Source organism: Homalodisca vitripennis, chromosome 1 (genome assembly GCF_021130785.1).
Source record: "Homalodisca vitripennis isolate AUS2020 chromosome 1, UT_GWSS_2.1, whole genome shotgun sequence".
NCBI lineage: Eukaryota > Metazoa > Arthropoda > Insecta > Hemiptera > Cicadellidae > Homalodisca > Homalodisca vitripennis.
In genome coordinates, this window is record NC_060207.1 from 36,018,702 (window position 1) to 36,045,166 (window position 26,465).

At 32.4% G+C, this 26,465-nt stretch overlaps 2 protein-coding genes across 5 annotated transcripts in view; both read left to right on the top strand.

Moving 5' to 3' along the window:
* Nucleotides 1-19,236, top strand: part of LOC124359740 (sushi, von Willebrand factor type A, EGF and pentraxin domain-containing protein 1-like) — a 78,536-nt gene extending 59,300 nt beyond the window's left edge. The window contains exons 23-36 of one of the 4 annotated variants that reach the window (XM_046812742.1): nucleotides 1,016-1,179; nucleotides 2,553-2,641; nucleotides 3,732-3,841; nucleotides 5,275-5,447; nucleotides 5,528-5,745; nucleotides 7,388-7,595; nucleotides 8,038-8,211; nucleotides 9,229-9,424; nucleotides 9,901-10,145; nucleotides 10,850-11,199; nucleotides 12,969-13,131; nucleotides 14,258-14,434; nucleotides 16,371-16,466; nucleotides 19,105-19,236. In XM_046812742.1, coding sequence (XP_046668698.1) covers nucleotides 1,016-1,179; nucleotides 2,553-2,641; nucleotides 3,732-3,841; nucleotides 5,275-5,447; nucleotides 5,528-5,745; nucleotides 7,388-7,595; nucleotides 8,038-8,211; nucleotides 9,229-9,424; nucleotides 9,901-10,145; nucleotides 10,850-11,199; nucleotides 12,969-13,131; nucleotides 14,258-14,434; nucleotides 16,371-16,466; nucleotides 19,105-19,187 — 2,446 coding nt within the window. In that variant the 3' untranslated portion in view covers nucleotides 19,188-19,236. Of the gene's footprint in view, nucleotides 1-1,015; nucleotides 1,180-2,552; nucleotides 2,642-3,731; nucleotides 3,842-5,274; nucleotides 5,448-5,527; nucleotides 5,746-7,387; nucleotides 7,596-8,037; nucleotides 8,212-9,228; nucleotides 9,425-9,900; nucleotides 10,146-10,849; nucleotides 11,200-12,968; nucleotides 13,132-14,257; nucleotides 14,435-14,482; nucleotides 14,828-16,370; nucleotides 16,467-19,104 lie in introns of those variants that run through there. The other 3 variants (XM_046812759.1, XM_046812751.1, XM_046812768.1) reach the window with 3 other exon arrangements.
* A 3,476-nt stretch (nucleotides 19,237-22,712) lies between these two features.
* On the top strand, nucleotides 22,713-23,576 carry LOC124358085 (trypsin-4-like). Its single transcript, XM_046810411.1, has one exon. It carries the CDS (start codon nucleotides 22,848-22,850, stop codon nucleotides 23,574-23,576), a length of 729 nt encoding a protein of 242 aa, XP_046666367.1. The 5' UTR covers nucleotides 22,713-22,847.
* The last annotated feature ends 2,889 nt before the right edge of the window (nucleotides 23,577-26,465 follow it).

The window sequence follows — 26,465 nt, forward strand, 5'->3', positions numbered from 1 at the left end:
AAAATAGATACAGTAGGTGTAGCTTATATTGTGACATGGATGGCGTAGTGCTCTTTTTTAAATAAAAGATGCGTAAGTATAAGGTTTAGTTAGATTAACAAAAAAGTACTAGCAATCCTACAGCATGTGCTCAATGTGTCCATAATTCATGTCTATGCATCATTCAAGTCAATTTCTCATAGAACTCATTTGTTCATATACTTCCAGTTTCTGCCTAATCATATTACAGTACATCCAATCGATATTCTTTCCCTTAACATTAAAATACTTTGTACAGACGTTGGTATACCAAAGATTTAAGGTAAACCCAAACAAAATATCAAGGGGGTTTTTTTGTTAAGGGACTTGGCAGGCCACGCTACAAGACAACCATGGGCTATGCATCTGTTTCTAAAAATACATTCTAAGCGTAGCCTAACATCTAAACTAAAATGTGCAGGAGCACCATCCTGCATAAACCATACTGTATTTCTTTCATGTAGAGGCATGTCTCCTAATAGTTCACGGAACAAGTTTTGTACAAATTCCAAATATGATGCCCCGTTTAGTCTGTTTGGCAAAACTACAGTTCCTAACAATTTATCTCCAATAATCTCTACCCACACATTTTCTCAAAAATCCTGCCTCATCAGTAAACAAAACATGTGACAGAAATAGTGAGGTCAAAACAAATTTTCTCAAAAACCATTGACCGAAATCTTTGTTGAGTGAATGATTTAGTAGCTAATGATAGTGCCTTTTTATAACCGCAAATAAAAGGTGGTTTTTGTTGGTTCATATTAATCATATAATTGTTACCAATATCCCTTGTTGAATGGCTCTATGTTTTCAGTACTCATAATTTTGCCAGTGTGTTTCACCATGACTGGTTCTCATTGTTACCCTGTCTGTGCTTATTATTGTTTCCATCCTACAATGAATACATACATGTAATCTGTAGCAATAACCAAACTTCTTAAGTTACAAATATATTCATGAATAGAGGAGAGACTTAGACTGAACATTGTCTGTGAAGGTGTGAGTGTGAGCCGGGATACACAGGAACTCATTGTGAGATTGAGATCGACTTGTGTGCATCGTGTCCTTGTCAACACAATGCTACCTGTCACAGCCAACCTCTCGCAGAACAACCAGAGTGTGTTTGTACACCTGGATATCACGGACAGTTCTGTGAAACCTGTAAGAACTTGTACTATTATTACAATCAATTATGCTGTGTTTAATGAATTGATAATGGTGCTTTTTGTTGTTTCTTAACCCTGAGTGTTAGATCAAGAATAAAACTTAAGATGGTAATTTAATAACAACTTTTTTCATACAATTCTAAAATTACATATACAAAAAACAGTGCACTTGTACATATAATGTATAAAAATTCGTTTTAATTCAATCACAATTCTCAGATTTATAAATTTTCAAACTTCAGTTTGGTTGAAAAGATTCAAAAACTGGTAGCCTTCTTTTTGCTATTGACATAAAAACTGGAAGTCATTATTTGTAAATTACTTGTTTTATACATCTGAACTAAATAAGTTAAATGTTAATGGAACTCTCTCTATTATAGCTTGACTAGTTAGTTTGTAGTTAACTTTCAAACTTGGGTATCTTAAGTTTTTAATCCAAGAGTAAATGGAATGAAACTGCTAGATTGATCAATCGGGCATTCCTATCTAAGATGAAACTCTTTAAGTGTCTGAAGCAACTAAACCTATTTCCTATAAAATATCCAGATAACGACTTAAATACTGAACTATCTGGTTCAGTACATTCACAAAAGAATCAATAATAATCTACATCTCTTCTCGGTTGTAGATAGTATACATTCACATTTTCAAGAGTCAATGAAATTGAATGAATAGAAACCACGAATGGAAATCATCTAACCCTTCAACATGGTTTCATAAGACAGTCACATCCAATGAATGAGGCTCACTGCAGTGAGTTCATTAATGGTTTAGTCCAAACAGTGAGTATCCTACATGAGCTATCTGCACAATCATATCATCAAATCAGGATGGCTGTGTGGTCTAAGGCACTACACTTTGACACAGGAGTTAGCTTTGGAGTCGCTTACTAGGCTCAGAACACCTGTTTTGCATTTTTGCTCTTTACTACTAAAAAAATGTTTATGTGTTATGAGGCATTTGTTATTGAATTATGACCATAACAATAGCTTTCAACATTAAAAAAAGATCACATTTATACCTTAATACCCCAATTGCAATAATATATTTGGGAATCCCCACATTGAAGGGTTAATAAAATGTTTTAATATTTGTGCAAGACTTATAACATACTTTTTAAAATAATTATATAAATACAATAATATAAGTACATATTTATTTATTGTTGTAGGAGTTTGTCACCAGTAAAGTGTTATATGTATCATTGTTTTTTTTAAATATATTTTGTCTGAATCTTTGAACTGCTTTGAACTTAAACAATTATTATTATAGCTTAATTAGGTTAGTTTAAGTAAATGACTTAATTTACTTCCAATGTAAGAAAATCTATTTTATTTTTATTATTAAATGTTGTGTTATGTATTTCAGTCCTGCCTTCAAACTTCACTCTTTTCTTTCCAACTCCAGGGACTTCAAACTATGTCAAATTAAAGGGACCATACTCAAGCATGCAAGAGGTAATGTAGAGTTTTAGTATTATTATTTTATATGCAATTATTACAGTCGACAAGACCTTCAAATTGTAATTCAAAGCATTCCCAGTTATGCATTAACTTAAATCAACAATTTATTCAAAGTAAATCAAAATGTAAGTTGACTAAGTGACATAGTTGTAATAAATATAATCAGTCATGGATAAGGTTACAACCTGTGCAGTCACTAACCAAAGTTCCATAGTACCTGAGTGCCTTACTTTGTAGTAGTTCGGATTGTGGGTCAGATAGTGACAACCTAGAAATGATATCTTCTTAAATTTATAATTTACTTAATTGATCTTACATTTTTGTATATTGTTAATTATTGGATAGTTTGTAGGGATAACAGTAATGTTACAGTTATTTTGTGTTTTTAGTGAATCAAAACTTACATGTATTTAAAACTGGTATCTGTTTCTTGTCAAATATGAAATCCAAAACATAAAATTAAACATGCAGTAACTTAATAATTCAAGAAACATGGTGTCAAACATTCTCAAGGCAAGCATCACAGTAATACAGTTACAAAAACCAGACAACAAAAGTATCACTACATAGAACTATGATATCCTTATAATCAGGCAAAGATCAGCTGAGCTAGTAACTCCAAGAGTGAATCAATGACAGGATTATGAAATAAAAGGAGGATAAGAGAGTTTTCCCACAAACCTATTTGTTATTCTTTTCCTATGATAACCTCGGAATCATTTATGTGCCCTTAGTAGTGGATGAAATGTTTGTGTATTGATAATTTACTATTTAATATCGAGAGCTAAAAATTCTATTATTTAGAAATTAGTGTTTTAATTTTGTGTATGAAGAAGATTTGTTGGTTTAGATTTGGAAATCTATGTTAGATTGATGTAATCATTTTCAGACTAGCAGTGTTAAGTACTTGTAACTTTATTTCATGTAGCTTTTTGTTACTTTGCAATTTTTCAGAGTACTTTGTTTATTGCTTTTTAAACACATAAGAAATAAGATGTTCTTCATGAGAAAAGATTCAGTTAGTAATGGTGTTGTTTAAATCTATCTTCAGTAGAAATGTTTGTATACTGACTGGTATGTACAGGTGACTGTCTGTCTGTGGATGAGAACTCACGATCGTTTCAACTATGGTACCATATTTTCATATGCCACTAGCATTCACGACAACACGCTGACCCTTACAGACTACAATGGGTAAGGATTATTAAAACTTTTATCACTAGATTTGAAGCTTATTTTACAGAAGCTTTATATCAGCTTATTTTTTTATTTGGGAAATCTTGTGGAAGACTTAATAGTTAAAGTGACTGTATTAATATAAGTAAAGTTTTATTCAAAAATAAAATATTATTTGGTGAGCAACTATATCGAAAATAGCCAATGATTAGATATTCTGAGGCCATCCTGAACAACAGATAGTCAGTGGCTGAATATTTCAAGGGTAGAAACATATAGCAGAATGCATTTGAGCAACTAAAACATCAGACAACTAAAAAGATGACGATTTAATTTTCTAACTGACTTGTCATCATGTTTGATAAGCATTAAGAGGGGAAATACAAATAAATACATAACCACTCATTAATTTATTTTTATCCGTCTATATATGTTTTTACCTAAAAACTATAAATACAAAAATTCAGATTGTAACACTTTACTTTTGCACTAATATTTGTCTTGTAAAATCCTAATGTGTAAGAAATAAATCTTATTCAAGAATGTAAGAAATATTATTTTTAGTTTTGAAAAGAGGGGAATTAAACCCATAAAATATTAAATAAAAAAATTATATCTATATCCAAATTTTGAATAAAATAAAACATTTCATCTATCTCGTTCTTTTAATACAATAATATTTTGCTATATTTGCCTTAAACTTTGCACTGTTTAAGCACACAACATGGATTTTCTTGAAATTGATGAGGAATTTATTCAAAAAAGAAATTGATCATCGGTCATACAAATTTTGGTGGAGGTCGAAATGGGACATTATCATAAGGTTTAAAAATATAGAATAATAATTTTTTTCTCGGATGATATTTTTCCTAGGTTAAAACCGACCCAAATGAATACACGAATAATAGTTATATCATTGCAGACAACTAGATAAAGAGACAAAGTTGCCACTTTATGTCTGTTTATGGTTAGGTAATGCTGATTTAACATTTACTTACAGGTCTGACAGTTGGTTTTGAGTATGTAAAGCTGAAAAAGAACTCTTTGAACAAAAATATAATTTCGTAATCTTAACGCTGTTGATACTCTTCCATTTTTACCTTCACCAAAACTAGCGCGAATGACGATCAATTATTTTCTCTCACGGGAAAGTTTTATGCTTATAAAATGCAAATTGGATTTCGGCTCCTGATTACATGCGTTGGCGCTCCTGTAGTTTCCATATTCTATCATATTAATATTTTTTGGTTTCAAGAGTGGATCTATTTTTTCCTGCACATCTCTATCATGAATAATATTGAATAGCTTTACTCCAAATTTGACTGCAATATACATTCACTGATCACAACATTTTCAATTTTTCTTGTACAGATATATTTTAATATGTCATATGCTAGTTAATAATACCAATAAATGACAGTGAATTGAAGATTTCTCGAATGTTGTGACAGGTTTGTGCTGTATGTAAATGGCCAACGTGTTGTAACAGATGTCACAGCCAATGATGGAATCTGGCATCACATTTGTATAGAGTGGACCTCGCTTGAGGGTCGGTGGTTGATTTACAAAGATGGATCATTGGAAGACAAAGGGATAGGACTTTCTAACAATACTCATATTCCAGGTAAGAATATAGAAGGTATTAACATGAACCTCAGACACAATTATTACAATTCTTTATGTCACATATATTTTTGTGTTCAGGTGGTGGAGTTCTTGTGCTTGGACAGGAGCAAGATAGGATTGGAGGAGGTTTCAATGCGGCAGAGTCTCTGGTAGGATATCTGACCCATGTGAACCTCTGGAATCACAACCTTGGTGCGGAGAAAGTTAACTTGCTCGCTACGCTATGTCAGGCTCAGGAAGAGGGAAATGTTATAAATTGGGGTCAGTTTCGGTCAGGTGTTCAAGGAAAGGTGCAGGTATTTTCCTTAGTTTGATTTGTAACTTATTTTTGTAGTCATTTATGATGATGGTGTCACAAAAACATTATTTTCAATATATTAGTATATGGGTTTTAGTTATGCTGGATTCCAATTAATGATACAGTTTGAATCACCTCACCCTGAATACAATTTTGTGTGTATGCCTAGTAGGATAAGCAGTAGCACAACAAAGTGTGGAGAATTTAGGTTTCAACATTACAAAATGTCATCTGCTCAGATTGTACAGATTGTCTTCTTCACTTCATGGCAAGACAGTTTCAAGTATTGAGAATTATTTATCACACTCTGAATTATTGGAGTATAATAGTATAAAAAATATATAAATTAAAGATAATAGGACTGTTTCTGAGCTCGGGAACTACTACTTCTTGTAGCAACCATAAGTAACTTTCCTTAACATTTCCTTGAAGAAAATAAGGACCAATCAGTGCAGTACTCGAAATACCTCCCCATACCATAACACTTGAGTTAAGCTTGGATTACGTTATGCGGATTTACATCCGACCAGTACACACAGCTATGCGTCCATTTAGTTTGAAACATGCCTCATCACACCACAAAATTGATCGCAAGAAATTTGGATCGGTCTCTGAGCGGATAATTATCTTATCATTTGTAGCAGATTTAGGTCTACCACTTCTATTGCAGTGTTTTACCCTGCCAGTTTCTTCTAAACGTTAGACTGTTCTACGTACTGTAGACTTTTATACTGGTGGTCTGTCCAAGAAACTAACATTATATAAATGCACAACTTGATCAAATGTTCTTAAACGATTACCATATCCCCTCATCATAAGCAGGGTTATTCTTTGAGTTTCAGTCAGAGACATCACAATAACAAAATACACAACTAGTCAGTGTTAATAAAACATGCTTTATAAACCAATTTACACTGTAAAAATTATCACTTTCTTCACAAAGATCAATGCAACAGTTGAAAGAAAAATAAAGTTTCCTGTCTGAACCTATTCTACAATTACATTAGATAAGATAAACAATTAATCACTTTAATGTTAGAATGACAGTAGGAATGTCATCAACAACTTTAACTTACTAACAAGGACGTAAAAGGTAAAGATTTTTCAAGAATAATACACTATCACGGAAATCCCATTTGTGATCATTATTGCCAACACACAAGAACTAATTCATCGTATCAGTGAAGGAACTCGCCAAATACCTCCAGATAACTTGAAAACGCCACCATTTTGGATAGGGTAAACCTTTTGAGGTTTCAGTTTGTGGCATTGTATTCTACTAAAACAGACCTTTAGATTGATGTACATCTTGATATATGATCCAATTTAAGATTTTCTTCTGACTCCTTGTGGGCTGTCCTCCTGATGAGATAAAAACCTGACAATTGCATAAATAATATTTATAGGAAATATTAATATACCAAGTCTCATTACTTTACATGAAATTATTAAAATATTATTAAATCACTCTATGACTTTTCAAACACCTGTATATATTGTATGTAGTAACAGTATGTACTATATATTATAGGTATGGCATTTGGTTATAATTACCTATGGCCTTCTTCCATATATGAAATTCTGATTTAACAACTAAATGTGTTTGTTCTTTCAATTGATATAGTTGAAATTGTTTCCAGATAGAACAGTCAACTGTGTGTCAAGGATGTGACAATCTTTCTACACTTCCCTTTACATCAATAGAGGTGTCAGTGTCAGGGAACACTGCGAATTACACATGTGATCCTGGTTACTCCTTTAAATATTTTGTCACCAGTGAGGTGACAAAACTGGAGAGGAAATGTTTGGTTCATGGAGATTGGGAAGGCAAAGCACCTGTTTGCAGCAGTAAGTTACATAAAACTTATATGATTTTGACCAGCTTGTGCTTGCCTAATAAAAATATTCACTTAAGGAAAATTCAAATTTTGTATTAAAAAAATACAATTTTTCACAGGCAACGTTCAAAGTAAATTCATAAGCTTACGTTAATAATATTAAAGTAACTTAAACTAACAAACATTTTATTATTACTAATCTCTGTAATCATTTGAAACCATCTCCAAAATAAATTAGTATTACCCTGAACATGTAGTAAAACTAAAAAGTTTTATTACATCAGGGCTCTTTTCTATAACTTAACTTTATGTAGTTCATATAAACGCTATCAGTGTGAATATAAATAAACTCCAATTGTTGGTGTACTCACAGTCATAATAGGTCACTGTTTCTAGTGAATGTATTTTGGAAAATGAGAAAAGAAATTGTAGTTTATTTTATTATTTTTCAGAAAGGAGTTGTGGTTTCCCAGGCTACCTCCCTGCAGGGTGGATAGTTGGCCAGTCCTACTTGTACCAGGACACAGTTGAATACCATTGTCAGGACGGGTATCGTCTCGTTGGTAACAAGAACAGGACATGTCTGGTAAATGGAACTTGGAGTGGAGAGAAGCCCTCTTGTCAAAGTAATCCATATCAGTTATTTTTGTGCAATACCACCTATTTAAGTTTGTAATATTACTTTAACCCTTTTAGTACCAAGGCCAATTAAGATTGTCATTTAGTTGCCATCTCTGAATAACCAGTTCTGTATGTGCTTCTTTATGTCACTAGTAAAAAGAGTGTGCATTCTCTAATTATTTAAAAATGCATATGGCTGGAAAAAATTAACAATCTTGTTAGTTTTCTTTTATTTTGCTTAAAAACTACTATTGGATAACAGAAGTGGCAGGAAGAGGAATGTGGCCAAAGACTCAGAATAGACAAAAGTTTTAGCTTATACTGTATTAGTACATGATATAAATAAAGTTTGATTAAACTAATTATTAATAAAGTATTGTCTTAGAGTTTTGTAAAGAGGTATATTTATTTTTTCTGTTTCCTAGAAAAATTAAATCATTATGTGTATGTAGTTGTAGTATTGGACAGATGTACCTACACACATTTACACGTACAAAATAAATTGCTATTAGCTACATATTTTTTGGATAGTATAGTATTTTCTACTAAATATATATTTGGACTTGTTTTAAATCACTTACATTTATAACTTAAATTATAATTTTAATAATTTTTTAATACAATTTTAAAAATTGTTAAGTTTTAAAAGTTTTTGCTATTTATTCTGATAGAATGACGTATAACATATTACATTTGTAGAGTTTTCAGGTTCAAGTAATTATTGAAAATATACTATCAGTAGGCCTAAAATACTGTGTCACTACATAAAACAAGCATACATGCCATTTCCAGGAATTAAGCCTGAAAAAAGATATAAATTAGTACCTTTAAATATGTATTTGTGATTTCTTTTTGTTATTCCTTCTTTATGTAAATGATCTTCCTGATGTCCTTACCAACGAACGTAGTAAGCTTTCTTGTAATTTACGTAAAATATATGTTATGTGTCAACATTTAAACATTTTACTGATATTTGAAACATTCTTTAGATATATACCTGTCGTATTCACTTGTGTGTTCAGGAGGCGAGTGTCCAGACGTGTATGTGCCTGAGCATGGCATGATGTGGGGAAACGCTGAGGAATACTTTAAACTAGAGTTTGAATGCAAGTCAGGCTATGAGTTGAATGGAAGTGAAGTCATCACTTGCCTCTCTAACAAGACATGGAGTCATGAACCACCCCAATGCTTGCCAATAACCTGCAAATACATAAATAAGTATATATTTTAGTATATTAATAATTAATTTAGAGTAACTATATTGGTATAGTTTTACCTCAAGATGAATGAAATTAATCCTATTCAATAATGTATTATTAGGGATAAAATGAATGTGAATAGGCTAAGTTAGTGTTAATGCAATTTAGATTAAATTAAAATTGAATATATAAATTTCTCTGTCATTAATTGCCGTATTATTCTTAATTTAAAAGAAAAAGGTTTAATTTTTATTTCTTGTTTTTATAAACAGGTTAATGAAAACATTATTTTACTAATTTTAGATAACAGTTAGTACTATTTATAAAAAAACTATATTATTTTGTAGTTTTTCAATGATGAATAACATTACTATTATGACTGAAAAACTGTCCAATCGATGTGATTATCAATTGGGTGTAATTCACCAATTATCTGGTTTGTGGAACCAACATTACCTGTAAATTAACAGACTTTTCATTTCATCCTCTGTGCAGTGAGACAGTTGCAGTTCTCTTGGCGGGACCTGATATTGTTGAAGATGGCAGGTACCATGTGGGCAACCAGATTCAGATAGGGTGCCGTGAGGGGTACCGGACTGATGGAGAACAAGACCAGTATAACACAACCTGTACCGTATCTGGCTGGTCACCTCCTCCCAACAATTTCAGCTGTACTCTAGTTGTCTGCCCCAAGGTCATCATCACCAATGGATCTGTTGCTGTGAACTCATTCACTGTAGGTAATGTAGAACTTCTAAACATGGTGTCTTTTCATAAGTTCTTAAATAATACACCGTTTGGGACTCATCTTGTCCCTTCTCACAAATTTCATTATTAAAGATCAATGAGTTCTTTGCACCTGCGACAACAATATTTCCTTCAACAAATACATTAGAATAATGAATAATTGAACTGAAATACGTAGAAGTTATGTGTGAGAATGTTCTGAACCACTAAGATTCCTCTCGTTATAACGTGGGATTGAAATAGACACTAGAACTAGTTACAGTATTTTTGTTGCATTTTTAACCCTCTCCCAGCATTGACATGTTCTCAGTTATAATATATACCAGACATAAAAATTGTTATTTTTATAAGACAATACAATCACTCATCTCTTGCACAAATGATTTTTTTATCTGGATTTAGTTTACGTATAAACTTAATGTCATCAATGTCAAGGGCACAATACTCTCTCTATGCAATACTCAGCTTTAATTGAATAACATTTCTACTGCTAGATCCCTTCAAATCAAACACAGTTTGAAATTTTTTAGAGCATAAATAATAACGGGTTTGGTGCTGGTGACCCATTTAGACTTTTAACTGTAAATATTTGTAATAGAAATTCTTCACTGTTCATTTTAAGATTAATGTTATGTTTATACATAGTTTTTATTGGTAAACAAAATATTCTTTATTTTAATTCATGTATCTGCACCAGGAAGCAAAGCAACAGTGACATGTGACAAAGGATTTGCTCTCGACGGTCCAGTGGATCATGTGTGCACTGCAGCAGGAGAGTGGAGCGGAACATCAAGCTGTGTCAGGGTGGAGTGCCCTAAAGTGTCCACAAAGCACTTGACCCTGCCAAGCAGTTGGTATGGCAAGGTTGCCACTATCCAGTGTCCGACGGGGCTGCGGCTAATGGCGGGCGGACTGGAAGTTCCGGGGGGGGAGGTCAGGTGGCAATGTGCAGGTGACGGCAAGTGGCGAGATCTCTCTGGGTTACTTGTCAACCCTCACACCTTGGACTGTGTGTCCAAATCTCCTAAAACATGCCCACGACCTGAGGTGAATATTTATTTCCCATAATAATGACATGATCTTGTAGTTGTATACGCGTAGTAACACATCTTTACCATTTGGGGTGCAAAAGCTTCAATAAACAATACTACACAATGTATTATAAAATTTAATAGTGTAAAAACTTTTTGATAACATTTTGGTTTACATAGTGTTTTTATATCTTTAAGTTGACAACTAACATATTATACTGTGATATATATAAAAAATTTTCATATTGAGTAGTGTCTTTTATACACATTACACTGGATTTATATATTTATTATTTTACTTCTTGAATTTCTCTTTGCTTTTCCTTATAATTTTGAAAACACATTATAAGTTCTACAACTTATGTTCATTTTCCTGTCTTGAATATGATTATAATGAAACTGTTGGTTGGCTGGTTTTATTTAGCTAACAATATTAATAAAAAGCGGTTTGATTTTAAATTTTTCCATTGCCAACTGTATGTATATATATATATATATATATATATATATATATATATATATATATATATATATATATATACCAATTATATATGTTTTTAGATCAACAAATTTTGTTTTTGATTCTTATACATTATTTTGGCCAACTTTAGTATTTTAAGAAAAGGGATAAACTTGACAGTTTTGTTCCTTTTTCAATTTGAATTTTGCTTCTAACCATATTAAGAATATCTATTTTTTGCAATCAAGATTAGGTAAATTCATTCTGAAGATAAAAATATAAAACATGATAGAATGAATTTGAAAGTTCTATTTTCTATTGATTTCTGAAATATAGCTTTTAAAGTGGTAAAAATGGCTCAACCAATACTGTATGACTGAGAGATCATACTGGATATTAATGTAGTACTATTTTATGTTTACCTTTTAACCTATTGTATCCAATGGTTCGTATACATGGCTGAGTGAAATTTGCATTTGCCATGCCTTCTAGATTTATCGAAGAAGAAGAGTAGTTCATTATTTGGTACTGATTAGTTAAAAAATATTATGTTTTTTTCATGTGGTGTATTTTGTTTTATGCATCACTGTAGCACTTGATAAAATTCAGCTTTTATTCATAAAACCTGCTAACGTGTTAGTTGTACTCGTATGTTTTTTTTTTCGTCGCAAGTGCTGATTTTAAAAATTTGGGTTTTGCATTATTAACAGTTAAGTTAAGTAGTTTTCTTTCAATTTTATTCATATAGAAATTTTTACATACACCCCACACTGTCTTACACTGTAACTGTAACTGTCTTATTTAAATATATATATATATATATATATATATATATATATATATATATATATATATATATTAAATACAATATATTTACCAATACTGTTACATTTGTCATTAAATTTACAATAAAATATAACTTCGACATTCTTACAGATTGGACACATTTTTGTATGAAATTCTGCTTTTTATTGTGCCAAACTTTCATGAAACACCATATATACATGAAAATATTAAAAGATATATGTCAACTAAATCAAGATAACACTCACAAAACTAATAAAAACTGCATCATAGTTGAGTTTAAAATCTAAAACTAAATAAGAAGCTATATACAGGGATTTAGTACAAAATACCCAGGATGGAAGATCTCTTGGCCTTGTCAAAGTTATTGGTAATTGGACTCAAAATGTGATTATATAAAATGGATATTAATAAGAGCAAGGCTTTTTCAATATTATTGGTCTTAATTATTACAACGTTGTTGGCAAAAGAAAACAAGGAGGAGTGATTGTAAAATTGTAATAATTTGTTGATATTTACAGGGACCACAGTTTGGTTATACAGTAACAAACTTTAAAACCACAAGTTCGTACTATGAGGGTAACAAGGTACAAGTGCAGTGCCGTCAAGGATACACACTTCAAGGGGCTGACTTTACCATGTGCAAACGTGACGGTACATGGACCAATGGTACTGTATGTAAAGGTACGGTTTCCTTTGTGGTTGTAATTTACTATGAGGGCAACACAATGCAGGTGTAGTATCATCAACATGATTTGTTATCCTTTTCTGAAATATGTTACTTGTAGAAACGTAGGTGATACAACATGTTTTCGAAACATCAAATTTGACTGATATTGAAAGATTATAACTCAATAAAACAGCTTTGGTTTATTCCAGAAAATATAAATCTACATTACATTACCATTTAATTATAAGTCAGATTTTTTTATTGCATGCTTCTTCGTCCAGTGATCATAACAAAACCCTACATACTCAATGGTATAAAATAACACTCTGTGGAAGTACAATTCTGATGCTTACTGAAACAAAATGGAGACTGAAAAATAATTAAAACAAAATACAATACTGCTTTTTTGAAGTTTTCAAAACAAACTTTTACTGGCACAAATTTAATTTTATTATACACCAAAGAAATGTACTTGTATACTCTTAAAAATAAATTCTGAGATACACAAAAAACTGTTATATGAGCCACAATGAGTGCAAGTTTCAAAGCCAGCTGTCGTCCTTTGTTTAGAAAGGCTCAAATATTGACTTTACAGAGTATATACATCTTTTAAATATTACTGATAGTACACAAAACTCAATCTAATTTTAAAAACTAGTCTAAATTAATGTTTTAAGTAATGAAATATTTAATTGTAAAATTACTTAGTAGTATAATAATTGTTCTTTTCAATTGATTAACAATACCTATATCTTGTAAAAGATCAATGGCAATAAAATTCTTGATTCTTACAATTAATTTTGGCAATGGAAAAGTTTGTAATTTTCAATTTGTATTTTATCAAATATTTTGTGCATTAAAGATGCTTTAAATAATTCAAAGACTCAAAATGATGGTTATAGTAAAAAGCAAGCAATACAAAATTAAATGTGTATACATGTATGTGGAGCACTTTATGTATAAATAATATTAATATACAGAAAACAAATGCCTGCTTCATTTTTGTAATAGTAATTGACTAACACTGATGTAAATGTCAGAAAGTTACCCAAACAGAAAAAATCCTAATAGAAAATGTTCCCATAAATAAATTTTTTTTAATAAACTAATTGTGTAAGAATGTATAATTTAACTTTACAGCAGTGGACTGTGGCCCTCCTTCTACACCACCCCTCACACAGCTTGTGCTGGTATCAAGTACGATTTATGGCAGTATGGCCAAACTCAGGTGTGAAGATGGCTACCAGGCATATGGTGACACTGCGCTGCGCTGTCAGGCTAACAAGCGATGGTCACGGTTTCGTGGCAGATGTGTCCGTGAGTAAACTGACTATATATTTATTGTTATTTTAAATACAAACTCAGGTGTGAAGATGGCTACCAGGCATATGGTGACACTGCGCTGCGCTGTCAGGCTAACAAGCGATGGTCACGGTTTCGTGGCAGATGTGTCCGTGAGTAAACTGACTATATATTTATTGTTGTTTTAAATACAAACTCAGGTGTGAAGATGGCTACCAGGCATATGGTGACACTGCGCTGCGCTGTCAGGCTAACAAGCGATGATCACGGTTTCGTGGCAGATGTGTCCGTGAGTAAACTGACTATATATTTATTGTTGTTTTAAATACAAACTCAGGTGTGAAGATGGCTACCAGGCATATGGCGACACTGCGCTGCGCTGTCAGGCTAACAAGCGATGGTCACGGTTTCGTGGCAGATGTGTCCGTGAGTAAACTGACTATATATTTATTGTTATTTTAAATACAAACTCAGGTGTGAAGATGGCTACCAGGCATATGGTGACACTGCGCTGCGCTGTCAGGCTAACAAGCGATGGTCACGGTTTCGTGGCAGATGTGTCCGTGAGTAAACTGACTATATATTTATTGTTATTTTAAATACAAACTCAGGTGTGAAGATGGCTACCAGGCATATGGTGACACTGCACTGCGCTGTCAGGCTAACAAGCGATGGTCACGGTTTCGTGGCAGATGTGTCCGTGAGTAAACTGACTATATATTTATTGTTGTTTTAAATACAAACTCAGGTGTGAAGATGGCTACCAGGCATATGGTGACACTGCGCTGCGCTGTCAGGCTAACAAGCGATGATCACGGTTTCGTGGCAGATGTGTGTCCGTAAGTAAACTGACTATATATTTATTGTTGTTTTAAATACAAACTCAGGTGTGAAGATGGCTACCAGGCATATGGTGACACTGCGCTGCGCTGTCAGGCTAACAAGCGATGGTCACGGTTTCGTGGCAGATGTGTCCGTAAGTAAACTGACTATATATTTATTGTTGTTTCAAATACAAACTCAGGTGTTAAGATGGCTACCAGGCATATGATGACACTGCGCTGCATTGCCAGGCTAACAAGCGATGGTCACGGTTTCGTGGCAGATGTGTCCGTGAGTAAACTGACTATATATTTATTGTTGTTTTAATACAAATTCAGGTGTGAAGATGGCTACCAGGCGTATGGCGACACTGCGCTGCGCTGCCAAGCTAACAAGCGAATCACATAGAAAACAAATACAGAAAATATTGGCAATACAGGGAACTTTAGAATTCTTTATGGTGGCAGTTAACATGGTAAAGTATTGCCTAGTTTTTAAATTTTTTATTCTACCTAATATTGAATTTGAATGAATAAACTATACATACACATGTTAATTTCTTCACAAACTTATAACACTAATACAAATTGACTACTTGAAACCATTTAACTAACACAATATTCTCCTTACAAAACCCCTATTACAAGCTCTTTGTACAAATTAAAGTCAAATCAACTTGATTTCAAATATTGTAACTTCTTATATTATCTTAATTCTTACAATTGTAATTTCAGTTAAATTATAATTTAATATTTTTTCAAACATTTTTGTATGTTAACTCAACTGAAAAGTATTATAAAGCATTTGAAAACATCATTAGTAAGCATGATCATTTATTTACAAACTATCATTGTTGGCTATAAAGTGTTAGTGAAGTCATGTTGTTTGTATGAAAGAATTGGGAAGGAGAAGATATAAGTATTATAGATGTAAGTGCCATACAAGACCATTCATAATATAATTAAATCACAAACCAACAAATCCAACTTTAAAATTGTATTAGTATTGAATATATAGGTACAATGGCTTTTTAGTTATATGTTTTAGTAAAAAAATGTTATTGCAGTTTATATTAATTATAATTCAAATTTAATAATATAGACTTAAATACAAAATAAACTTTTTTCAGGTATTTCATGTGGTAAACCAGCATTGGATGAAGGCATTTCAGTTGTTGGTGATGCATACTTATATCAAGAACAGCTCAAAATAGTGTGTCCAGATGGTCAGTCTTCAAATTAATTTATATATTTATTACTTACTATAGTTTTGATTAGTTGTTTCACTTAGTTTTTCAATTTCAATGTTCTGTTATTGTTATTGGAAACCTAATATAAAATAATTGTTATGATATTAGAAGTTAATAGGTCAAATACAATTATGATAAATATTTGTTTAATACTTATTTGGATTTCTTTATAAATCAATGCTTAAAACAGTTTTTTTTTCAATGTCAAATGATTGTGCATGACAAAAACCATGTTAACCACAACCTTATCACAACAAACTATTAAACTGCGGACACCCTCTCAATTCCTGAGTGTAAATGAAACACACCAGATAGTCTCTTTGTAGACCAGACTGTCTCAAACCGTATATGGGAATGGAGGGGCAACCTTCAGTGACTGCCACCAGGCATACTCTGTGCTCTACCCAGCCAATGGATGCTCTGGCATAGTATACAAGGAGATAACATATGACTGTCTCAGACCTTATATGGGTATGGAGGGGGACCCTTCGGTGACTGCCATCAGGCATACTCTGTGCTCTACCCAGCCAATGGATGCTCTGGCATAGTATACAAGGAGATAACATATGACTGTCTCAGACCTTATATGGGTATGGAGGGGGACCCTTCAGTGACTGCCATCAGGCATACTCTGTGCTCTACCCAGCCAATGGATGCTCTGGCATAGTATACAAGGAGATAACATATGACTGTCTCAGACCTTATATGGGTATGGAGGGGGACCCTTCGGTGACTGCCATCAGGCATACTCTGTGCTCTACCCAGCCAATGGATGCTCTGGCATAGTATACAAGGAGATAACATATGACTGTCTCAGACCTTATATGGGTATGGAGGGGGACCCTTCAGTGACTGCCATCAGGCATACTCTGTGCTCTACCCAGCCAATGGATGCTCTGGCATAGTATACAAGGAGATAACATATGACTGTCTCAGACCTTATATGGGTATGGAGGGGGACCCTTCGGTGACTGCCATCAGGCATACTCTGTGCTCTACCCAGCCAATGGATGCTCTGGCATAGTATACAAGGAGATAACATATGACTGTCTCAGACCTTATATGGGAATGGAGGGGGACCCTTCGGACTGCCACCAGGCATACTCTGTGCTCTACCCAGCCAATGGATGCTCTGGCATAGTATACAAGGAGATAACATATGACTGTCTCAGACCTTATATGGGTATGGAGGGGGACCCTTCAGTGACTGCCATCAGGCATACTCTGTGCTCTACCCAGCCAATGGATGCTCTGGCATAGTATACAAGGAGATAACATATGACTGTCTCAGACCTTATATGGGTATGGAGGGGGACCCTTCGGTGACTGCCATCAGGCATACTCTGTGCTCTACCCAGCCAATGGATGCTCTGGCATAGTATACAAGGAGATAACATATGACTGTCTCAGACCTTATATGGGTATGGAGGGGGACCCTTCAGTGACTGCCATCAGGCATACTCTGTGCTCTACCCAGCCAATGGATGCTCTGGCATAGTATACAAGGAGATAACATATGACTGTCTCAGACCTTATATGGGAATGGAGGGGGACCCTTCGGACTGCCACCAGGCATAATCTGTGCTCTGCTCAGCTAATGAATCACAAAGCTCTGTTTCATGCCTAGTTACATGTGATTATATCACGTATCACTATAACTGTACATCTTAAACTAAGAGTTAAGTCTTGCCAGAAACTTGGCCATTCTGCTTCAGAGACAGACTCTACGATACATTATAGGTTTGGTAATGAGACTATGTGTGATACTCAAATGAAAGAGTGGTGTAGGTGACTCAAACATGGCTGCATTTCAGTGGAGAGTGGTCCGCATTCTGACAGGCCTGCAATGGCCAGAAACATTGGCAGCAATCAACAAAAAATTGTCCTCACTGTTTGGGACTTAAGACAGTCAATAAGGAATATATATTTTCTTCATGTCTAAATGTGGCTATGAAATGCAATGTGAAGAAAGCAGTTGGAACTGTCTGCCATTGTGATTGCATCTTTTACTACAATAATGCACCAATTCATTAATCAAGTATTCTTCAGCACTGTATAGTAAAATACAATACCAAACAGCTTTGACAGCTACCCTACAATCCTGGCATAGCTTAATAAGATTTCTGGTTGTTTCCAAAATTGTAAATTCCTTTGACAATGAGAAAATTTAAGGGCGTAGAACAAATCAGACAAAATGTTACGAAGACTGTTTTAGCTGTTCTGAAAAATTAATTCAAGGAATGTTTCTGAAAGTGGGACATGGCATTGAACTAGTGGATTGTGGATGGGTGTACTTTGAAGGCACCTAGGTCGTGTTTGTCACTGAGTAACATATGTTCTTGCCATAGTCAAGGTTGGAGGTTGGATTTCAGATTGTATTATATGCAATGTGTGTGTTGATTATCAGTTCTTTAATTGTATTTGTAACAGTTATGAAAGGGAAAACAGCAACCAAACAATTTGCAAAATTATTTGACAAAAATAGTAGACATTTTGTCATGATGCTTTATCATTAAGTATCAGTATTCTGACATTAGCTTCAATTAATTTGCTGAAATAGACAAGTTATTTCTTAATGTATATACATTTTTTTTTAAATTTTACAATGTTTCAGGATATAAAGTGGAAGGAGAGGAAATAATAACATGCAAGAAAGATCGCAAATGGAGTTCCATTCCAAAATGTATTAAAATGTAATTATGGTTGAACTGAAAGTAATAAATCATTTATATAAATATATTTATTATTTTGCCTATTATTCTGGATTTTTTTACTGAGTGTATCAACAAATTCCAAACACCATCCTAACAGGATTACACACTATTCAACTGATGCATCTGATGAAGCAGCTGCAACTGGCAGTGTTTTATTGATTTCTTTCAATTACTATCAATGATACAGGACTATGAATACAATTTAGATGGCTCTGCATGTACTTATTCTAAAAGCATTGTTTTTAGTTACAATATACAGTGAATGTGATGAGTATTGAAATTTGGTATTAAATTCCATTCCTTTGTCTGTCAAATCAACAATGTAAACGTATTCTCCTAAAGAATCCATAATGTAATTTGTTCAAGAGCCGGCAGTACTGGTAACCAGCTTGGCTGTAGTTTCATAAGAACAATGTGAAACCTCATGCACTGTTATGATATTAGAATCTGAGGTCTTAGAATAGTGGGAGATGTTACATTTCAAAGGTATAATCAATACACATCCAAATGATTTTTTTATGAGCTATTCAAAAAAACTCATCCATTTCTGTATTTTATTGTTGAAATACTAAAAAAGGTATTCACTTTACAATAAAAATCTTTTGGGTGCATATTAATTATATCTTTAAAACAAAACATCTCCTGTAACGATACATAAAACCCCATGAGGTTTAACATTGTTCTTATGGAGGAAAATTCAAGCTCTCATTTTACTACAGTTGGCTTTTAATGAGCAGGAACTTCTTTTTATGTCTGCCTACTAAGTTACTAGAAAAGGTTAAACCTTTTTTTGCGTCATTTTTTAGACAAACTTTTATATTATTCTCCGGCACTAAAAGGGTTAAAATCATCTGTTGTGAAAAATTTCACAATACAATAATGTTTTATATATTTAACAAAGTAACTCATCAAAAAAAATGTAATAAGATCATTAATAAGAAAATTTGATGTTGATAAATAGTTATAATGATAAAATTGAAACCAGCTAAAAATGTATCTGTAACCTAAAAAACAAAATCTACTCTTAAAGATTCTAATTCAATAGTTTCATATATTATATTTGTTTTAACATACACTGCAGTCCTCTCTTCTAAAGGGAAGCTTTTGACAATAAACACTACCTATACAAAAACCTACTGGCACATATAACAAAGAATCTTCTGGATAAAACTAGTGTTCATTTATGGTTGAAACATCTGTATTTAAATTATTTTACCATAGATTTAATTCTTCTAATTTATTTCTTATACATTGTATATGTAAATGATAAACAATGAGGAATGAGTCCTTAGAGATTCTTATGAGCTTCTACTTGTGCACTGCAGTTTTTTCCAATTGGCAAGCAGTTCCCTGACGCATCATCAGTACCTGCGGGAGGGGGGAGGGAGTTGGATATCTTGTAGGCCCAGCCAATGGTCAGGATCCTTCTCGGCAGTTATGGGCTTAGCTATTACTTCAGCTAACCACTTCTTTCTCCGAAAATTAAAATGGGTACCTTAATATGTGTATAAAGCTCTCTCACTAGACTACACTAAATAGTACTTGCCATAAAGTTATTTGTCTTTTCAAAGCTGATGCCTCTCAACTGTGACATGTATGTTGCTCTCAGCATGTGCAAGCATATCTTTAAAGAAGCCGTGCTTACTTATATGTTGACAGATTGAAAAAAGTACTGTTGGAATTCTTATAAAATTTCAAAATAGTTGGCATCTTGTAAATCTTTTATAACTATACTATTTTTTTTAAATTATTTATTTGACTTTAAACATTTTCAACAGTTGCCATTTTGTTAATATTAATGAAAATCACACAATTAATTTTGAGCATTCCTCTTATTTGTCATAATCTATGTGCAAAGTTTGGTATCTGTGGCTAGTTCTAGAGATAATACTTTTTTATAAAAAATATTAAATGGTGCTGGTGGCTAAACGGCACATTTTTCAACCTAAGTTTACAGAACAATTTTTGTTTGGAATCATGAATACTATCAGCTACAGAAGTTTGTGACACCCTTTTGTGAATACCCTATATTAAATAGGGCTATTGCCATTTATACAAATTTAATTAATGTAAATAAGTCGTTTTACAGGTATTTGGTCTTCAGATCATATGTTAGTTTGGTTATTTCAACGCGTATGTGACAGATATGGCCAAATACAAAATAATTTAATCATAAAAAATAAGGGCTCTGTAGTGTAATGGTAGCACATTCAACTGGCAAGTGAGAGATCCGGATTCGAGTCCTGGCGGAACAAGTACTTTTTGTGATTCAATGTTAATTGAAATTATATATATATATATATATATATATATATATATATATATATATATATATATATATAATTAACAAATAGGAATGCCTGTCCTAAGGCCACAACAAGAGACAGATCTTACAAACTTAAAAAGCATCAACTGCTACATTCTAAAGCCTTTGTTTTCTTCCACCTAGTAATCTTCATAAAGTCCTCAATATTATCCACACTCTGAAATCCACTGGAGTAGATGAAATTTCTGCTATTCTATTAAAATGCATAACAGCCAATGCTGATAAATCCATGGCCCAAGGTTTCTTTCCTTGAAAGTAAAGGCTTGCAAAATTTATCCTCTTTTCAAGCAAGGCAGTGAACACAAACTCAAAAATTCCAAGCTCATCTCTCTTGTACCAATTAAATCCAAAATAAGTGAGAACATTGTTTTATCCAGACTTCTAGATCATCTTAGCACCAACAATCTTCTTCCATGAAAACAGTATGGTTTCATTAACTTAATATATTTTCAATCTGAATTATCTTTAAGTAGAACTTTTAATTACCTTATCTATGCAAAACTCTTAATAATTAAGTAAATGTTCAAAATTTAAAATGCTATTACTTTCAAGAGTTTAAATCCAAACAAATGTTTGTCTTTCTCGCCATTTTCAACACCTCCATGCAATGAAACAAGACATCTCAAACCAGTGTTGCTCAGTCTTATAGTAATTTATAAATGTAAGTAGGCCTTTATGTTTTTCTAGTGCTTAAACTAAGTTCATACACAAATTCAGGTTAATTGGTTCAGTACTTTTTGCATGACAGACATCTAAACAATAACATTTAAAATATTAGTAAGATTCATTACTTTGCATTGATGGTATTCTAGAAATTACAAAGAACTTACTTTAATTTAAACTAGTGGTTTAGTACATTCCCACTCAGTTATAACAATATAGTTATATTGTCTTGCTTCAAAGAACTGTTAGTTTAGGCAATATTTTGTGTAACCTACTTTCAAGCAACACATTTTGTAATTAGAATATATTCCTGAGTGAGTATCATATTAAAAATAGTCATAAATCAGTCATTGAATCCAAAACTTTATTTATTACAATGAATGAATGAATGAATGAAAAAATTACCTTGGTCCTTTAGTAAAAAAAACAATAAATACTTTAGTATTAAAAAAAAAAAAAAAAAAAAAAAAAAAAAAAAAAAAAATGCTTATCTATCACATGCCACAATTTTAGACTATGTTAAATAAGCCTACTATAACTTCAAATAAGTAAACTACACACTTTTTTTATTCTAAACAAGTTTTAAATATTATGTTGTTATAGAAATAAGCACAAATATTAAATTTTCAGTAATAACACAGTAAATATGTAATCATGGCTGTACACAAGTTCCTATTTGTTGTGTTAGTGATCATAATACATCGCATTCCAAACCGGCCTGACCTCAGAGCACAGTCCTCATGCACGGGGAATTTGATCAGAGAGGATCTTGTGCTGACAGCAGCACATTGCTTCTCGAACCCAGCCAACTATATTTTAGACTACGTAGAAATCAGACTACTGTCAGGAGAAGTATACAGGGTACTCAGCATTCACATCCATCCCAACTACAGTAAAGTGGAAGGATTTTATAATGACCTGGCCATTATCACATGTACGACCACTGAACTAAAAACCATTCTAGAATTACCGAATGAGAATTACTCTACAAATAAATCCTGTAAAGCAGTCGGTTATGGAGGTGAACAGTCTTTGAATTCCTACAAAGTCATTGATATAAAAAAGAATTCACAATTTTTGTTTATGAATGGAATCATTCACTTGCTTTTTAAACAATATACACCTTGCAAAGGTGACTCAGGAGGACCACTTCTATGTGAGAACAAGATTTACGGAATTCTGTCCCAAGGGTCAGAAGAATTATGTCATCAGAAGAATGTATATATAATCTATATAAATGTGTATCATCATCTACATTGGATTCAGCCCTTCTTTGACTCACCCATCAGAAGCAGATCCAGTAGTAATATTTATGATAAAGTAATCTTAATGATGATTATTACATCTATAATTGCTTATTTTGATTATTTTTGTTTTTTGTAATAGTAAGTATAAATACTTCAGTATCAAACCACTAGGATGTAGGTTCTAAAATATAATCAGTCATATTACTTTAATTTAAATTTATGTTCCAAACATCAATAATGGGAAATATTCTTTCTAATTCTTTTTGAATCTCAAAGTCAATATAAACACATAATGTTTACAGTTACATTAGAGTAAATACTTTTACATATGATAAATACCTTTAGTGGTCATCAGATACATTTAAATGGAGAATATAATTTTAGGACTTAATCATAACTTACTCCCCTTAATATTTGTTAGAAAGTAAGAAATTATTTTTATAATTGTGAGTTTGTATATTTTAATATTTATTAAAAAATTTTATTTGTACATAAATAGAACTGGTACACTATTTTCTCTAGAGAGCTTCTTAAAAAGCTCCATGTTGACAAGAGGTGACATACTTCTAGAAACATTAGTCTCTCATATCATGACAGCACAATTTTTCAAGATGTACAACCACTAAACTAAAAACCATTCTAGAATTACCGACTGAGAATTACTCTCCAAATAAATCCTGTAAAGCAGTCGGTTACCCAGGTGATCAATCTTTATGGAAAGACTAATGTTTTAAAAGTATGCCACCTCTTGTTAATATGGAGCTTTTTAAGGGGCCCTCTCGAGAAAATAGTGTACCAGTTTAATTTATGTACAATAATTGTTCCAGAAACCCTTTAAAAACTAACTGATCTTCATGTCTGGAGAGAATATCTATTATGCTTAATACTGGCAAAATTAAATGAAAAATGCAATATTGACAAGACAAACTTGGCTCTTACAGAGGTGCATTGTCTTGAATTCCTTCAAGTTATCGATGTCGAAAAGAATTGTTTTCCTTTGTACAAAGTCATAACAAACTCTCTCTTCCACTTAATCTTTAAACCAAAATTAAACATATAATATACTCATTCCAATATTGAATTTAGGATACAACAGTACCATCTCTGTATATTTACAAATCTTCAATTTACATTAAAATGTTTTTTAACTTCTTGACATATGAAAAGCACCAGCACAATTAGTACTAGAGAAAAAGCTAATGTTTTTTCCATGAATATAGATTGAGTTCAGCTATTAAATCTCATTATATGAGCAAGAAATTGTTTAACAAGCTTCTCCATGATCTAAAACTAGATTTATGACTGGAGTAACTTATAGAAATCACTTTGGAATACTTGTTGACAAATCATATTTAAGTTGCTATTCAATAGAAGAATATTTGCAGGTCAATTTTAATGGTTTATTTCTTCCTATCTTTTATCATTGTGACTACTCTTAGAGCTCATAATTGTAAAGATTTAATGTGAAAATATATTTCTATTCAATACTTGAATGTTACCATAACAACTGCATCATCAGGAGTGATATTATTTTGTAATAAAGAAGGGATTGAAACCACCCAGATCTTAATAGTTATTTAAACGTTAAATATAGTGTTAAACAACTATATAACAGCTAAGAATTAATGGAATCTTGTTAGATTATCACTCAGCTTTGACAAACGAGTTCGGCTTAGGAGTTGAGTTTTCTGTGTCGCATCACATTTGCATTAATCCTTTTAGTTATACAAAACTTTCTAAACGCAATAGATCATTTTTGGCTGAAGAAGGGATAGAATTTTTCTTTGAAATTGGATTTCAGTAGCCTATTAATATGACCAAGATCAGAATCCAGCTCAGACTCCATGTAAAGAAAGTTTGAGCCAAAACCATATTTTATAATATTTTCTGGTAAACAGTTTACTCAGAATCACAGTGGGTGTTAAGTGTACTTTACTTTGCGTGCTGTAAAATACACTCGGAACTGAGCCGGCCAGATGGCCTTTGGCCCTACAGAATGTTGCTGTAATAGATGTCCTACCAGTATAAATATAATAAAATTAATAGCACTAATCAAGAATTAAGAATTTTATTGCAATATAAAATTCACAATTTTACAACTGTTAATGTTGTGTGAGTGTTTGATATGGTTCAAGTAATCTATTGATAATTAGTTGATAAATATTGATGTGAACAGGTTGTTCATCAATAATATTTACGGAATGATATTTAGAATATTATACATCAATTTACAATAATGCTATTAGTAGCCATATACAAGATACATACCATTTGAACAAATGAAGAAGTTATAAATAAAATGTTACACACATTTTATGATCACAAATTTAAAACTACAGACTATCCTGCAAAAGTTCGGATATTTCACACTAAGCTTTGCTTATTAATATATTTTTTTATAATGTATAAAAATTCTTAGTTTTTTATCGTAAGATAACTAAACTGATAACAGTGTTTTAAAGGAAATAAAACTTGATTCAGAAAATTTGTTAAAGCATTAAAAGTAATGAGAAATATTTTAGCACTTTTTTCAACTAATAAATTTTAGATATTGTTCTGTTTTTACATTTTTGTTGTAAAATAATTATTTCAACCTAAGAAACAATTCCAGAAATATACTCTACTATACAGAATGTAATACTATCTACTCTAATTCAAAGTTTGTCACATAAACTATGTAAAAGATAATCATCAGCCTCAGCCTCCAGAATCTCTCCCTGTCCTTTCAAATGCCAAATAGACAAACATACATTTACATTCTCTTCTTGGATTATGTATCTACTTACTCTATATTAAACAAAACAGTTGGATCGATCTTCACACTTCTGTATGCAAGAGAATTCTTTTAAAATTTGCTTACAGGTAGAATTTGAATTATGACCGTTCCAATCTCATGTAGCCAAAATAATCTTTCAGTTTGGTGCTGACTAATTTTGAATGACGACAGGTACTTTAGAGTGAATTATCTGAATCATCACTTATGAATATTTATAGAGAGGAAAAGTACTGCTAATACAAACACAGT